This window comes from Suillus bovinus, assembly GCF_016758785.1.
Source record: "Suillus bovinus strain UH-Sbo-P2 chromosome Unknown EDB93scaffold_18, whole genome shotgun sequence".
Classification (NCBI taxonomy): domain Eukaryota; kingdom Fungi; phylum Basidiomycota; class Agaricomycetes; order Boletales; family Suillaceae; genus Suillus; species Suillus bovinus.
The window spans coordinates 413,571-428,346 of record NW_024542074.1 but is presented as its reverse complement, the minus strand read 5'-3'; the positions used below and the strand labels follow the sequence as shown (position 1 = coordinate 428,346).

At 48.3% G+C, this 14,776-nt stretch overlaps 5 protein-coding genes across 5 annotated transcripts; 1 reads left to right on the top strand and 4 right to left on the bottom strand.

The window, feature by feature from the left end:
• Positions 1–501: 501 nt before the first annotated feature.
• EDB93DRAFT_1137942 (dihydroxy-acid/6-phosphogluconate dehydratase) lies at positions 502–3,103 on the bottom strand (the record flags this gene model as incomplete). Its single annotated transcript, XM_041449210.1, has 11 exons — positions 502–1,035; positions 1,089–1,182; positions 1,238–1,431; positions 1,480–1,654; positions 1,712–1,901; positions 1,952–2,146; positions 2,197–2,399; positions 2,460–2,713; positions 2,764–2,778; positions 2,834–2,910; positions 2,960–3,103. 11 exons carry the CDS (start codon positions 3,101–3,103, stop codon positions 783–785), a joined length of 1,794 nt encoding a protein of 597 aa, XP_041309100.1. The 3' UTR covers positions 502–782.
• A 1,015-nt stretch (positions 3,104–4,118) lies between these two features.
• EDB93DRAFT_1137930 (GH3 auxin-responsive promoter) lies at positions 4,119–6,719 on the top strand. The gene is made up of 8 exons (XM_041449209.1): positions 4,119–4,140; positions 4,194–5,113; positions 5,169–5,410; positions 5,462–5,608; positions 5,660–5,845; positions 5,896–6,041; positions 6,098–6,270; positions 6,320–6,719. Exons 2-8 carry the CDS (start codon positions 4,507–4,509, stop codon positions 6,571–6,573), a joined length of 1,755 nt encoding a protein of 584 aa, XP_041309099.1. The 5' UTR covers positions 4,119–4,140; positions 4,194–4,506; the 3' UTR covers positions 6,574–6,719.
• An 898-nt stretch (positions 6,720–7,617) lies between these two features.
• Positions 7,618–8,379, bottom strand: EDB93DRAFT_1082919 (uncharacterized protein; the record flags this gene model as incomplete). The annotated part of the gene is made up of 1 exon (XM_041445722.1): positions 7,618–8,379. A coding segment is annotated over one exon (762 nt), but the record flags the coding sequence as incomplete, so codon positions are not given.
• Positions 8,380–8,589: 210 nt separating this feature from the next.
• EDB93DRAFT_257530 (Alpha/Beta hydrolase protein) lies at positions 8,590–10,922 on the bottom strand. Its single transcript, XM_041455879.1, has 8 exons — positions 10,600–10,922; positions 10,415–10,544; positions 9,661–10,343; positions 9,332–9,607; positions 9,261–9,280; positions 9,032–9,207; positions 8,939–8,975; positions 8,590–8,886 (listed from the first exon to the last, which is right to left on the bottom strand). The coding sequence occupies exons 1-8, from the start codon at positions 10,793–10,795 to the stop codon at positions 8,800–8,802; spliced, it is 1,605 nt and encodes a 534-aa protein (XP_041309097.1). The 5' UTR covers positions 10,796–10,922; the 3' UTR covers positions 8,590–8,799.
• A 501-nt stretch (positions 10,923–11,423) lies between these two features.
• EDB93DRAFT_1082890 (guanine nucleotide binding protein, alpha subunit) lies at positions 11,424–13,468 on the bottom strand (the record flags this gene model as incomplete). The annotated part of the gene is made up of 11 exons (XM_041445720.1): positions 11,424–11,476; positions 11,523–11,556; positions 11,613–11,692; positions 11,732–11,921; positions 11,982–12,089; positions 12,140–12,204; positions 12,255–12,320; positions 12,368–12,420; positions 12,470–12,981; positions 13,031–13,056; positions 13,219–13,468. The coding sequence occupies 11 exons, from the start codon at positions 13,466–13,468 to the stop codon at positions 11,424–11,426; spliced, it is 1,437 nt and encodes a 478-aa protein (XP_041309096.1).
• Between the last annotated feature and the right edge of the window lie 1,308 nt (positions 13,469–14,776).

Here is a 14,776-nt window from a genome sequence, read left to right as displayed (position 1 = left end):
GATCATATTAGTACTACCAGAATGCAACCCAGAAAGGTATGAAAGTGCTCACTTTGTCACGGGGGCATGCCGCATCAGCCGCTCGGGCTCATTTCCATCGGAGTTTTATTCATGGCACGTGCATGAACGTTTGAACCATGCATGATTCATCATGTACTTCCACTGTGCTACAGCCCCCACGCTCCTAGGACAACATCATGCAACCTCTTGCTATTCTGGCATACCAACACGGACACTTTCCATGAACCTGGTGTTGCACACCCGACTATGAGCTACTGCCAATTTGGCGCTGCCGTCGCGACCTACAGCGGTCTCCTGCTGCTCACAGCCTCACTCCGACCTCCCGCACCTCGTCATTCTGATATGCCATTCTCTCCCTGGTTGGCATTATGGTTCTGCGCTCTTCATCTTACCCTCGCCGATTTAGTCTATTTTATTGCATATTGTATTTCATATGGTTCGACATTCTTTTTTGAATATAATGATATTGTTAACTCGAGCATTGACTGGAGGAACGTGCACAGTCAGTGACCCATACAATACCTCCGGGGTCCGTGACAGAGTTATCTCCAGAGGGTCCATTTCCTGTACGTTCTCCGTGCTATGGTGCAGTTCACTTGCAAGCGCCAAATCGAGTCCATATGATTACAGGTATAACCCTAACCCCAATATGAGACGTGACTCCTATGTAAGTATTCATTTCAGCGGTTTTGCTGATGTACTGTTAATATTAGCGGGTCTCGTCACAACGTTCTTTAGTTATCTTCCCAAAATAGCTGATCTTAACCATCTGTAATGCACCCATGGCTGGCGTCTTCGACCATTTTAACATATTTGTAGAGTGTTCCTTGGGTAACTTTGATTGGTGGCGCAACCCAGACTTTCCGACGACGTTCAATCTCCTCCGAGGAGACGTGTAATTTGATAGTGTTAGCCACAGCATCGATGGAAATGGTGTCGCCATCCTCTACAAGCGCAATAAGCCCACCGTCCTGAGCCTCAGGGACGACGTGACCTATGCAGAACCCATGGGATCTGATGGATATCACATCAGTCTACAAATCATGTTGAATCGAAATATCACAAACCCTCCGCTAAACCGTCCGTCTGTGAGGCACGCGACGTCCTGACCTAGACCAGCGCCCATGATCAAGCTAGTGAGTTTCAGCATCTCACGCATACCTGCATAGTCCGTGCATTTATGTTACCGCTCGGATCAAAGACACTATTCGCTTACCAGGGCCACCCTTAGGGCCGACGTAGCGCATAACAACGACGGTTTTTTCATTCTTTTTAATTGAGCCAGACTCCACGGCGGAGACAAAGGCCTCTTCTGAGTCAAAAGTGTGGGCTTTTCCGGTAAACCCAAGACCTTCCTTGCCGGTAATCTTGGCAACAGCACCTCCAGGAGCCAAATTACCACGCAGAATTCTAAGGTAATTTGAGAAAAAGAGCTATCGAAAGATGGCAATGACGAACCTGATGTGTCCGGTAGCTTTAATGGGCTTGTCGAGGGGACGGATTACATCCTGACTAGCGGGGAGTTCCCCATGTTTATGCACCCAACGCTCCAAGTTCTCGCCCAAAGTAGCGCCAGTGACCGTCATGTTGTTGCCGTCAATGTAATTATTTTTCATTAAGAAATGAAGTATAGCTGGAGTTGAAAAAAATCGGTGAACGCAGAAATCATCACAGTAGCTGAATCACTGACTGGGTATGCCCCCGATTTTATAGATGTCCTCCATGACATACTTGCCGCTTGGTTTGAGGTCGGCGAGAAAGGGTGTTGACTCAGACACTCGTGCAAAATCATCGATGGTTAGCTTGATGCCAACAGCATGTGCCATAGCAATAAGATGCAGTACGGCATTCGTCGACCCTCCTAGGATCATGGTAAGGACCTGAAATTTCGTATGAGTGACCGTAAATTTTGAAAAAAAGCATGGCACACCATAGCGTTCTCGAATGCCGAACGCGTCATGATGTCGCGGGGCAGAATGTTTTTCTCAATAAGATTTCGCATGGCGGGACCAGCGGCCTTACATTCATGGTGTTTTCCTTGAGATTCGGCTGGATACGACGAAGAACCAGGAAGAGTCATTCCAAGGACCTCAGCTGCACAGGCCATAGTGTTCGCCGTGTACATCTGCCAATATATGAATACACTATTGCTGAATTGGGTACAGTGGTACTAACGCCTCCGCAAGCACCTGGGCCAGGGCATGCATGTCGCACTGTCTCATATCTGAAGGCTTCTGCTTCTGGTGTCATTCCGTCTTGTAGGTATTTTCCGTATGCCTGGAATGCGGAAACAATATCTAGCTGAGGTTGACCCGTGCATGAATTCGAACGAATTGTGCCTCCATACACCATAAGACCTGGACGGTTGAGTCGTCCGACTATACAAGTATGATAATATGTCAGTGCGTATAGTGGATCTAGACAAGTACCCCACTCACGAGCCATCAGTACACCTGGCATATTCTTGTCACATCCTGGTACTACAACCATTCCATCCAACCAGTGTGCGCCAGCGGCTGTCTCTACCTGATCTGCAATAAGGTCGCGCGACTGCAGAGAGTATGACTGTCCCGCGGTGCCCATACTGATCCCATCGCTAACACCAACTGTACCAAACTGGTAACCGATGAGGCCAGACTCCACCAAGGAACCCTTGATTTCCTGCCCCAAGCCAAGCAAGTGTCGGTTGCATCTAAAAGCACCTTAAGTATTAATACATCTATGGCATACGTTCTTCCTTACGGGTTGCCCTCATACCTTAACCGTAGTCAATGGAATGGCCACAGAAGAATTCGATTGCCTCGACACTCACCATACACTAGCGACACCGACCATGGCCTTTTGAAAGTCCTCGTCATCTTTAATACCTTCAGTAGCATACAGCATAGCCTACGAATATCAGTTTCTCCACATTCTTCGCCCGACTCAAATGACTCACTTGGCTTGCACCTTGATCTTTTGATTGCGTGACAGTCCTGCTATAGCGGTTCATGATGGGCTTGTCCTCGCATCTCGTAGAGGATGACCACAGTGATCTAGTTTGCCTTGCAAGGCTTCTGCTAGCTGAAAGTCTCAAATGCATCATTCGATCTGCTAGCGACAACTCGACTCGGGTCAACATTGGTGCGAAGTTGGAATGTGATATTATATAGTGCGGAGGCTTGTATGACCTGGTGAGATCAGCCTGCAACATCTCACGTGAACCTTACTACGTATTTCTTAGGGCCATTTGAGCCCAAGTTGTGTGCTGGCATTTACACAACAGGGATATCAAAAGAAGCCACCATGTATCGTGCATGTACTACTTACCCGAGAATATGGGAGATCACCGTCAACCAGTATACCGGTACAAAATCCCTTAGACATTCAAGTCTTCCGAGTCTGTAGGACATCGCATCATATTTGAATCGAATCGCCTATAAACAAAGCTTCCTCTGATGAGCCTGAGTATAGTAAATAAATGGCTTACTGCTAGATGTCCTGCGTTTCCCAGTAAAGAACTCAATTGTGACTAGCCAATTTCACATGGAGGTCCCCATTGGATCAAGCGATGGTATGATTCTGACCGTTGCTGCCTTTACTTGGGAATGAAGCGGCCAAGATGCTTAAACGCACCATTTGAAAAGTTGTGACGTGAAACCCACGGTCCTACCCGCTTTTAGTTTCCTGTGAGATGGTTAAAGCGTGAATGAAGACGGTCGGATGTTAAGTAATGGCATTGAATCGTGACTCGTACTGTGTGTATGGTGATATGGAATCAATGCAGGTTAGCAGCATGTTCTAACGGTGAGAATTATTTATATAATTACAGTCCCTTTTTTTTTCTTGCTCAACCTGCATTGATTCCACTAAGTTGGTTTTCTCAATGTTTTTTTTCATTGCTTAACACCCGACCGTCTTCATTTACATTTTAACGATCTCACAGGAAACTAAGAATGTGTAGGACCGTGGGCTTTAGTGCGTTGTTGTACTTTTCAAATGGTGTGTTCAGGCACCTTCTTCCCCAAGTAAAGGCAGCAACGGTCAGAATCATACCATCGCTTGATCCAATGGGGACCTCCATGTGAAATTGGCTAGTCACAATTGAGTTCTTTACTGGGAAACGCAGGACATCTAGCAGTAAGCCATTTATTTACTATACTCAGGCTCATCAGAGGAAGCTTTGTCTATAGGCGATTCGATTCAAATATGATGCGATGTCCTACAGACTCGGAAGACTTGAATGTCTAAGGGATTTTGTACCGGTATACTGGTTGACGGTGATCCCCCGTATCCTCGGGTAAGTAGTACATGCACGATGCATGGTGACCCCTTTTGATATCCCTGTTGTGTAAATGCCAGCACAACACTACACTCCTTGGGCTCACATGGCCCTAAGAAGTACGTGGTAAGTTTCATGCGAGATGTTGCAGGCTGATCCCACCGAGTCATACAAGTCTCCACACTATATAATATCGCATTCCAACTTCACATTATATTGAACAAATGTCTCGTCCTGACACTGATTTACTGGATTCCTTGTCCGCCGAGCTCACTCAGCAACTCAAGGAGCTCATGGACCAAGCCCTGCTTGAGTTTATACGACCGAATTCCGCATCTCAGTTTGCTCAACATGCTCCTGAGTTGGCAAACTTCCGCGAGACCATCGCACACAGCGATCCGAAGGACGATATTGATTTTCTACGCAGCTTCCGAGACTTTGTTCCCACCACAAGCTATGAGCCTTATAAGCCATACATAGCAAAGTTTTTCGCGACTCCTTGCAAGGAGTCCGACGTAACGAACCTGTTCGCCCCAGGACTGCCCTACTGCTTAGCCATGTCCAGCATGACATCTGGCAAATCATCAAAGACGTTTCCAACATACCGGCCTGCTCCGCACTTGTTACACCACCCTATATATCTCTCGCTTCCTCATTCAGAGGGTAGTACCTTATCACCATCTTCGTTGAGTTTCGGGCAAGTCCTGAAATTGTATGGCGAGGATGGTCAGAGCTCCAAGACGTTGCCGGTCTGTTCTTTAACCGTCGGTTTTCTGCGAATGCAAAAGAACTGGGACGTCGAGCATGACATGGACAGACTCGACTTGTGGGGCAAGTCCGTTGTGCTGATTTTCCTTGCACCTGCTGATATCTAACCAACTTTCAGTTCCGGGGAAAACGGATCCTTACGCGATTTCCTTGGTGAAGAGCTTTCGTGCTTTCTTCGTTTTGAATGCGCTATTCGCACTTGCAGACCGCCGGGTGACAACCATCCGCTTCCTCTTCGCCAATGTATTTGTCAATCTTCTGCAATACATAGAGGATGAATGGACTCTACTCATCGACTGTATCGCGAAAGGAATAATCCCAGACATTGAAAAAATGGACCACGTGCGAGAACCTTTGGAGGTTATATCAGCGTTGATTGTTACATTTCATTCAACTCACAATTTCTCTTAGAAACATTTTACTCCAAATCCTATTCGTGCTGCTGAACTGCGCGAAATTGGGCCCCCTGTAATCCGGGGATGGGCGGTTCGTGTGTGGCCTGACTTGAAAAAGTTCATCGGAATCACTGGAGGCCCCGCTGCTGCATCCGTTCCAAAGGTACGTCCAGTGTGGAAGGTTTACTGTGCAACTAACTGTGATTGACACAAGGTTACTCACATCCTCGGGCCTTCTGTTACGATGCAGGCTCCTTGTTACGGCAGTTCAGAATGTTTTGTCGCCGTACCATATCTCAACGGCAACCCTAATATCGACTTCAAGGTAGTGCCTATAGATGGAGTCACCGAGTATCTGGACGTGCGTTCCAAAGAGCCTTCGGAGCGTGTATTGTCCGCTGTGAGAGCCGTTCACTACATCTCGGCTTTATCTGCTAATCACTGCGGCAGTGGGAACTTGAGACCGGAGGGCATTACGAGCCCGTCTTGACGACCCGCAACGGCATGTGGAGATACCGCCTTGGCGATGTCGTCGCCGTTAAAGGCTTTGCGCCGGACGACGGATTACCTGTCATCAATTACCTTCATAGGCGAGAGTGAGTTATGATATTACTGGTTTGCGGCTTAGCGACTGAGATGCCTGCTGAGGAAGTGGCTCGTTTAATCTGGCGTATGGATCAACATGTACAGAGTCGCAACTGACGAAAGCGATCGTATCTGCATCTGAACGATGGATCGGCCAAATCATAGATTTCACTATTGTACCCGACGACCGAGACACGCAAGTTACTTATGGGTACTTGGTAGAAATTGAAGGAGAAATAGGTTGCTTCACTGGAGCTCTTATGCGTGACTGCGCTCATTATATTCACAGGAAAGGACGCGACAAGGGCGGTAGAGCATACTTTTGAAGACCTCTCGGCAAATACTGAGTATCATCTCGCGTTTTTGCAAGGGAGAGGAAGGAAGCCAAGCATCCGTCTCGTGAAGAGAGGCACGTTTACAGAATATCGCAGGCAGAAATGCGACAAGACGAACATCTCGATAGGCCAAGTGAAGGTTCCCATCGTCCTATCCGACGAAACGTTTAAGGAATGGTTCCTGCAGAGAGTCATCATGGAGCTGTAAGATATTACGCAAGGGTCTGGTTGAAAGGAATGATTTTGTTGAGATTACCGCTTTTGAATGTGCAGTCTTTGAAATTGTTGTCGAGATCTCTTGCCCTGATATATTAAACGCTTTGTATATCGAATTTTTTGATCCAAATTGTGAGAACTGAGGAGAAAAATGGATAAGCTTAACTGCTGAAGATCTACACTCGTGTCATCCGACACAAGCCAACGTTCAACGTTCCGTACTCAGTACCAGGAAAGTTGCAATCAACACTGGGAAATGAAAAAAAGTGATAGTACTGGCTAGTACACCAGATGATGCGATTTTTGTAAATATAACAGTACAATGGTCAGGCATGTGCACGTCAGACTAAGAAATACATCTGTGCATGATTCGGGCTCGGAAATTCGAGTGACAATGCTGCTTCTAACCACAAACAAGCCCAGCTAGCTAGCTGCAATAGCAGATACCAAATAGCATGTAGCATAGGCTAGCGCGAACGCTCGCTTAAGAGGATCTCTCTGGCTCAGACATCATATCCCAGTCGCTGCTATCCGGACCGTCACCAGCAGACGCGTCCGACCAGGACTCACTAGAAATCCCACTAGCACTTCTAGGCCGACTGATCGGGATCAGAGGGCGCTGGGTCCACGATAGCCGACTGCTCGAGGAACTTGAATCTGCATCAGGGATCCTGCGTATCGCCTGGAACCGTGAAGGCGCTCCGTCGCTCTCATCATCCTCGTATTCAAATTCAAAGATGCTCGGAGAAACCGAAGGCGAACGAGGCGGTTCAGGGTTTGGCGTCGAAGGCACGGAAAAGTTAAAGGTGGAAGAAGGCGAAGGCGAGGGCTCTCGCGAGACATCATCTCCCTCTTGCAACGGGCTCCACCTCGAGCGGCTCTCCCCAAAATCAAGATATCCTCGCATAGCTTTGGAGATATCAGATGCGCCCGGGTTTGGCGAAGGCGGTACCGATCCATAGCAGGAAGATTCGCACGAGGAGGAAGAAGACGACAGATCTGAGACCCACGGGTCGATGATCGTGGGTTGGCGCGGATTGTTCCCCTCGCGCAATGTTTCCGTGCTCGATGTCTTCCTGATCCTATGATGCTCCTCGTCCCACCTCACCATCTCCTCTCTCTCCCTCGCATGTCGCGCGAACATCTCATCCCACAACGTCGGCACCGAAACTCTATGCTTCACCATACCCCTAAGCGCCCACTCCGTATCAAGCATCGCAAGGTACGTGACGTCTTTCCAGACACCGACCACACCCAGTCTCTCCTGCTTTAATACCGCACGCCGTCGAGTACCTTCGTGCGTAAACCCCTGTCCCACGAAAAGACGCATTATGCGGTCTTTCTGGGCGTCATTCATGAGCGCTGCTTGGATACGATGGAACTTGAGGTCTTCAAAAGCCCATTTAAGCGCAAGCTCCAAGGCTTCGCGAGCGAACCCCTTGTGTTGATGGCATTCAGAGATGATGAGCCCGACATTGGCTTCTTGGGCTGCGCTCTGTGCAGGGGCAGCAGTGACGTACACGAGGCCAATCGGTTCCCCTTCATAGGTGGCTTCTTGCTCTAACGATACAGGGAAATCATCATCAGATGCTAGGTCCTCTGGATCGTACTTGCTCCGCAGCATCACGATGGCGCAAAGCAAGCAATCTTCCGCGAAATTGATCAGGTATGGCACCGGCGCTTGCATTGGTTCTACCGCGCTCTCCATGAGTTTGTTCCATAGAACCTCAAGAATAGCATTCTGGTAGTTGTTGAAGTTGAGGGGCCACAGTGCCACATTTTGCGCGCAACTTAGCATGACAGGCGAGCGATAGGGAATGAGTAGTGGGGTTGCTGCGGCAATGTTGTGATTCAAAGATATATATTGACTTCGAAGACGCCCACAGCAATCAACCAGGTGTTGCACAGCTAGCACAGATCACTGCTAAATTTGGTTTGTGAAGATGTAACAAACCTTGCATTTAAACTTGGGCGCAGCGTATTTGTACCGTCCAAGGTCCATCGAGGTGCTGAAGACAGGGGTTGGTTCTCACGACCAGACCACGAGGAGCAGGTGAGACCAATTGAAATGACGTTCTAGACGAACATTCCTAGTGGCTAGTGAGAAGGTTTGCCTTTAGCGGTTCAATTAAGTCCTAGCGTCAAGTGCACACAAGTGCGATAAGAAAGGCCCATTATATAAGTAATGATACAAGGCGTGTCTGTGAAACGAATCAATTTATATTCCTCCAAAGGGTACGAGAGGCACTGCCTCCGTAATGTCGAGTGTGAGCGGGATATCCATAATCCACCTCGTCATCATGTCCTGAATACAGCATGAGCGAACGAAACCTCAACACTTGAATTCTATCACTCACCAAGGCGGCTTCAGGTTGGTCATAAGGAACCATGTGCCTGGAAAGATAAGTGGTAAATTATCAAGACATGATAGAACGGATAGGTTTCCTGACCCAGATTCGTAAACAGTAACAAAAGTGACGTTCCCAGCGCCAGAACCACCGCCACCGGCAGACCGGACAGTACCAGCGACCTTTCCAGAACGCATCGTTACCCACTGCTCAGTCGGAGCCGTAGAGAACTCATCCAAAAAGATAGTATCGAGTTGTTCGACCCAACGTTCGTTACCCTGAATCGATACATCATCACACGCCGCCAAACCTGAATGATGACAATACGCACCATATAATTGCACATCATATCTGATAATTGGGATCAGAAAAGCACTGCCAGGATAGAAGGTCTAGCCTCACCCGCGTTACCAGCATAGATCAACAGTCTAACGCCGTCATTGACCATATCCGTCAACAATAGCGGCGTATTACGCATCGAATCGCCCTGAAGCATAAACGCCTGATTGACAGCCATGTTGCAGGACTCGAACTTGCGCTGCGGATTCACACCAAGGGCAGCTTTGACCTCAGGATCGTTCATGAAAGTCTCGATCCACCCCATCTGACGGTAGCACAGAGGGCCGTCTTTCTCACGATCGCATTTGATACGCGCATCGTAAGGGTTGAGGCCGGATTCTGAAGGGCGAGTTCAGGTATGGTTACTTGTATCTCGTAAGATTGCCACATACGTTGAATGGGGGCGTAAAGTTGAGAGTTGCAATATAGCGCAGCAGGTACGCAAGTTAAACGAGAGTTAAAATCACGACAAGATTTGATCAGTCTCTGGCAAGTCGGCACTTTGCTCCTCAAAGCAGCGCATTGCGGAGCACTGGGATCATCATAGATCGGGTACGGTCCTTCACAGAGATAGTCAGGTATCGACGCCATTTGGACATAGTTGTCGGTCATTCCATTGCCTATCATAACAGAGGCGAGGTTGATCCTGATAAGTCCGACATCAGGCGAAAGAGGAACCAGTTTATTCTCGGTGTAGATAACGTTTGCGATGTTCGGAACATACGTGCCTCCGTAACTCTCGGCGGCGAGATGGAAAGGCTGAGTGGAATATTCGGGGAAACGGCCGAGGAAGAGTTCCATGAAAGCGTAAACGTCCTTTCCAGCGACGGGGCTCGAATCGACGGTACTGCCATCTTCAGAGTACGAATATCCAACGTTGATGGGTTGGTCTAGGAAGATTACGTTCGCGTGGATGTTCCAGCTGTGGGGGTTAAACGTCGTGTTGGCGCCTTCATCGGCGATGTTGCATGGACCAAGTTCGAACAACAGGCCTGTAGACGAGCTACATCCTGGGCCGCCGTTGAGCCACATCACAAGGGGCGCATCTTCGGGAGAGGTGCGTGACTCAAAGAACCTACATAGAAACAAAATAAGTATAATAAGATTACGACAGATGAAGAAAAAAAAAAGATGGGATCAACAGACCAGAAGAACAAATGCTTGTCATCGGTGATATCAAGATAACCGGAGTACTGTTTCACCGAAGGGTCACATAGCTTAGGCTCCGTGACCCTGAGCTTATAATCCCCAAAATGAGGGTGCTGAACTAGCTCATCTGAGAACGTTTATTTCAGCGAGAAGGGAAATCGGAGCAGGGTGGACGGACTTACAGGTTAAGCCGTGTTGTTTGATGAATTGCTTCCCGTCTTCGAACCATTCATGCACTCTCTCGGTGTCTGGTAGGTGGAAGGGAATATTCTGAACGTGGCTAGTCCCTTCAAGAACGACTTGTGCGTCCTGGGCTGGTACGGCGAGGACTGCTGGCAGGATGAGAGCTAGCGGGAGGAGACTGAGGACCTTCTTCATGTTGAAGGTAATAATGAAAGAACGACAGCTATCACTGTCTTTCGTATGGGAGATGCCGCGAGTTGAACAAGTTGTGGGACGCTATGTACTTCAGCGCGGACCGTGTGCAAATTTGTTTGGCAGCGGCTGGCTGGACAAACAATCCATGTAACGCATGTCTTGCCAATGCGTGTGACCCTCGAAATATCGGCCGTTCGGGATAAATAATCTTAATTTACCACAAGCTGTATTTAAGAGGTTAGGCTGATCAACATATGCAACCTGCCGAAAAAGTTACTGCACCCATGACTGTTCCCGCGAAGCCTTCCCATCAAATCCCACCAATTATATTCAGATTATTCGTAGACGTAAGTATCGGTCCAATTCGACAAATGCGTATGTTATCACAAGCGAACTCGAGAGTAGGTGTACAGCGCCCTGCACTAATATCCCCTGCACCATGACTACAGGCTGCGAAGAGCAGCGAGTAGAAGGGGACGAATCTAGAGTGTCCCTGAGGTATATAAGTTTGTTTGCAATAAATAAAGCCGATGACAACGGCTGATGATACAACATAGTCATAGGCATAGGTGAGTGGGCTGCTGGGAGGTCGCGGTGCAGATATGATGCACGAACAGAATATCAGATATTAGGTTACAAGCGCGCTTCTCCTCAGGTTATCTCGGACGAGAACATCTTGCACTGGATCGAGTCAGTCATGGAAGATCGAAGCAAGACATGCACGCACCGTTCTCGAGGATGTATGCTGTTGATTTCGTGTCCTGAAAGTCAAGCTCGGTTACCAGGAACGCCTATAAGAAATGGCTAAATAACTTACTGTTACAGATGTAAGATGGAAGTAGTATAGTCGCTCAGGAGAATGCTCTTTTAGGAGGCCGGCGAATTTCTTCTTGAGGTCTGAGTATGGGTCAGAAAGCAAGTCGACAGCAAATGGACGTGACTTGCATTGACTAGCGCTTTCAAAGTCATTCGGCCGACTGCCATAGCTGACGATGTAATCAGCCAACCGGATTCCTGATGCGAGCTTCGCACGGAGGATGTCGCATTTATTTAGAAAGAGTATGAGCTCCGTCTTCTTCAACAGGGGATTAGATACAATGGCCTTCCAAAGAAGGAAAGAATCGGCCTGCCACAAAGAATGAGCAACAAAAAGACAGGGGGAGGGGGAGGGGGAGATAAGGCGCACCAATCTATTTACAGATGGATCTTCTTGGAGAACCTGATCAAAGCAACTTATTGGTGCTAGGAAAATGATGGCATTCATGTCATCAAAGTATGGGACCCACGCGGCCCTCTACAAAAAAGGCAGCTGAGCTAAGTCCTCGTCGTCAGGACATAACTCACCAGTGATCTCTGACCACCAACATCGAACACACGCCAGTCATGATTCATGGGCGCTCCCATGGGACCTAGTCCATGTTCAGTCAAAACCCAATAGAAATCTTGTCGAGACACGAACCTGTTTTCATAGTAAATCGATGTTCTGACACTCCAAGTGTCTTTAGCCGCGCGCGCAGAACGTCATCTAAATTTCAAATAAAGCGTGTGCTATTAAAAGTCGAGTCAGCTCACCATCAGTGGGCACATATCGCGGTGAAGTCACGCGATCCAGTGCATCGAGGAAGCTGAGAAACCATGAGGGGCGAGATACGAAACCATCATTCAGAAACGTACAACCCAGCCATCTCTTCCGGTCTCATCTTCTCGATCTCCATCATCTTCCGAATGGTAGGATCCGTCCAAAGTCGTTTCATGTCTTCTGCGCAAGCGTTTAGAACTACGCCAGGGTCATCCGGGTCGGACCAGTCGATTAGATCTGCACTGTCGCAACTGTTTCGACCTATGAGGCGATTGAACGTGTTCTTCCAGCCTGCAGATGAGTTGACGCTGATCTCTTGTTGAAGAGCAAGGGATTGAGCGGGATTAGCTAATTTGGAGAGCTGGGCGTGACCATTGGGGAGAAGTTTATTTATCAAGGTAGCTTCTACTTGTAGCAATGGAGCTAAGCGCATCTTGAGCTTCAAGTGTTCTGGGCTGAGTGGAGGATATTCCCTGAGGGATGTATTGGGTGCGGTGTGATGCGCTGAGGAATGGGCCCTTGACATCAAGTCCAAGATAGCGTGAATAGATTGAACGACATTGAGTTGAATGACCGCTCTCCAAGAAGCACGCTCTGAGCGAAAGGCCTAAACGGAGGAGATCAGTGACCGGAGATTAATCCGTTGTGAAGCGCACTTTAGGAGAATTCATGAGCTGGAAGTCTGTAATGTACCCAAATGAAGGTAAATTGTAGTTTGACCATAAATAGAATTGGGCTTACTTTTCAGCGTTGTCGATTTGCCTGGAAGCTATCGGGTGAGGAAGCGAGGGAAAGCTATGCTCTGGGTGCTCACCTGATTCACTTTGACCTGGTGTTCGTCGACGATTAGGATGAGTGGAGGAGTTGAAAGGAATGAGCGCACCTAGGAGGAGTATCTTGATTGCTTTAGGACCTTTTTTCTCTGAGATACGTTGTTTTGTGAGCTCCTCGTCGATTGCGTCAGACACGCGCTTTGCTTCTTGTTCCGCAGCAAGTCGTTCATCACGTTCTGCGGGAGTTTCGTAAGGAGGAGGTGCGATTGCTTGAGTGAGAGGATCATCTTCTGAGACTCGTTGTCGTTTTGGGGTTGGCATGATAGTGAGAGGAGAGGATGGAAGAAGAGGAGGAGGAGTGGGGTACTAGTATTTGACGAAAGCAGTACTAGACTAAAAGGTACATGTGGATGGATCGGCGGTAGTCCCCATGTTGGATCCGGAACCCTTGTGACTTGATCTTAACCTGTTCCTGTCAAAAAAGACTGACTGGCATCAAAGACCAACTCAGATGCACTTCTTACTTCCTTTCGACATGTGCCTCGGTCCACACGCATTTCCGTTTCCATCTTCAGCGTCTACCCTCTCCTTCCCGTGAGGCATTACTCACCCATTGACGGCCGTGTGAGGTTGGTCTGGGCGAGGCCTTAGGTTTAGCATGAAATGGACCCGTTGCCAAAGATGGGCGGCCCTATATCAACCTTCTTCAATGTAGCCAAAAACATGTTTCTGATACAGGCAAAATATATTATCTCCCCATTTTTAAGGAGCAGCGGCCAATATTTTTGATATTTTTTTTCTGTTTTTTCGATTCCGCGATTCTCCTTTAAATTTGCCTCCGTCATGGTATCTGCCGAAATCTCGCTCTCCGCCGAAAAGTGGAGTCTGATTCGCCATGGGTACAAACATCAAAAAAGTTGTATCCAAGGTCGGGATCGGTTCCGACACCTCTGGCAATACCATTCAACCTCTTCCTCAAAAGACAGACTTCCGGATTCACGACGACGGAGATCGTATGCCAATCACTTTTCCTCCTACTTTTATTTTGCCTGATCAATCAACCGCCGCTAGTTTCACTCGCTCTAGCGCTTCAAGTAGCGGCGTTTGCGAGCTTTGTTCTCGACTCACTAGCTGCTGTGCAGACGATGTCATCTGCCGTGGCCGCCGGCATTCGTCAGAGAGAACTTGAACGGCTTCAGTCCTCCGTTCGTCCCTCATTTGATAGTACGATGTGCTTGGCCATGACGTCCTGTTCCTCGGAGGCAACAGCGACCATCACTGGATCTCTCTTCGACTCTAGCAACACGTTCATCGTCATGTTGTGTCGAACAAGTATTTCGAAGCTCATTACGTTTGTCAACAGGTAGCCTTACTGCATCAGTAGAATGTCTTTTGACTCCGCTGCCTCGGGAGCACTCCGGGCCAAGCATAGTAGACTATTGCGCTGGCTCTTGTCATCATTCTTGTGCTGTCGCCTTCCGTTCTCGCCCCTGCCTCGCCCTCGTACTGAACATGACAGTGAACGTTTGGCACAGGTCGTGCTAGAGGGGAACATATATTAAGGCGGGAGCTTGCCCTGGATTGGAGAGCTATGTCTATGATAACGCAGGTTATTAACTGTGGGGCAAA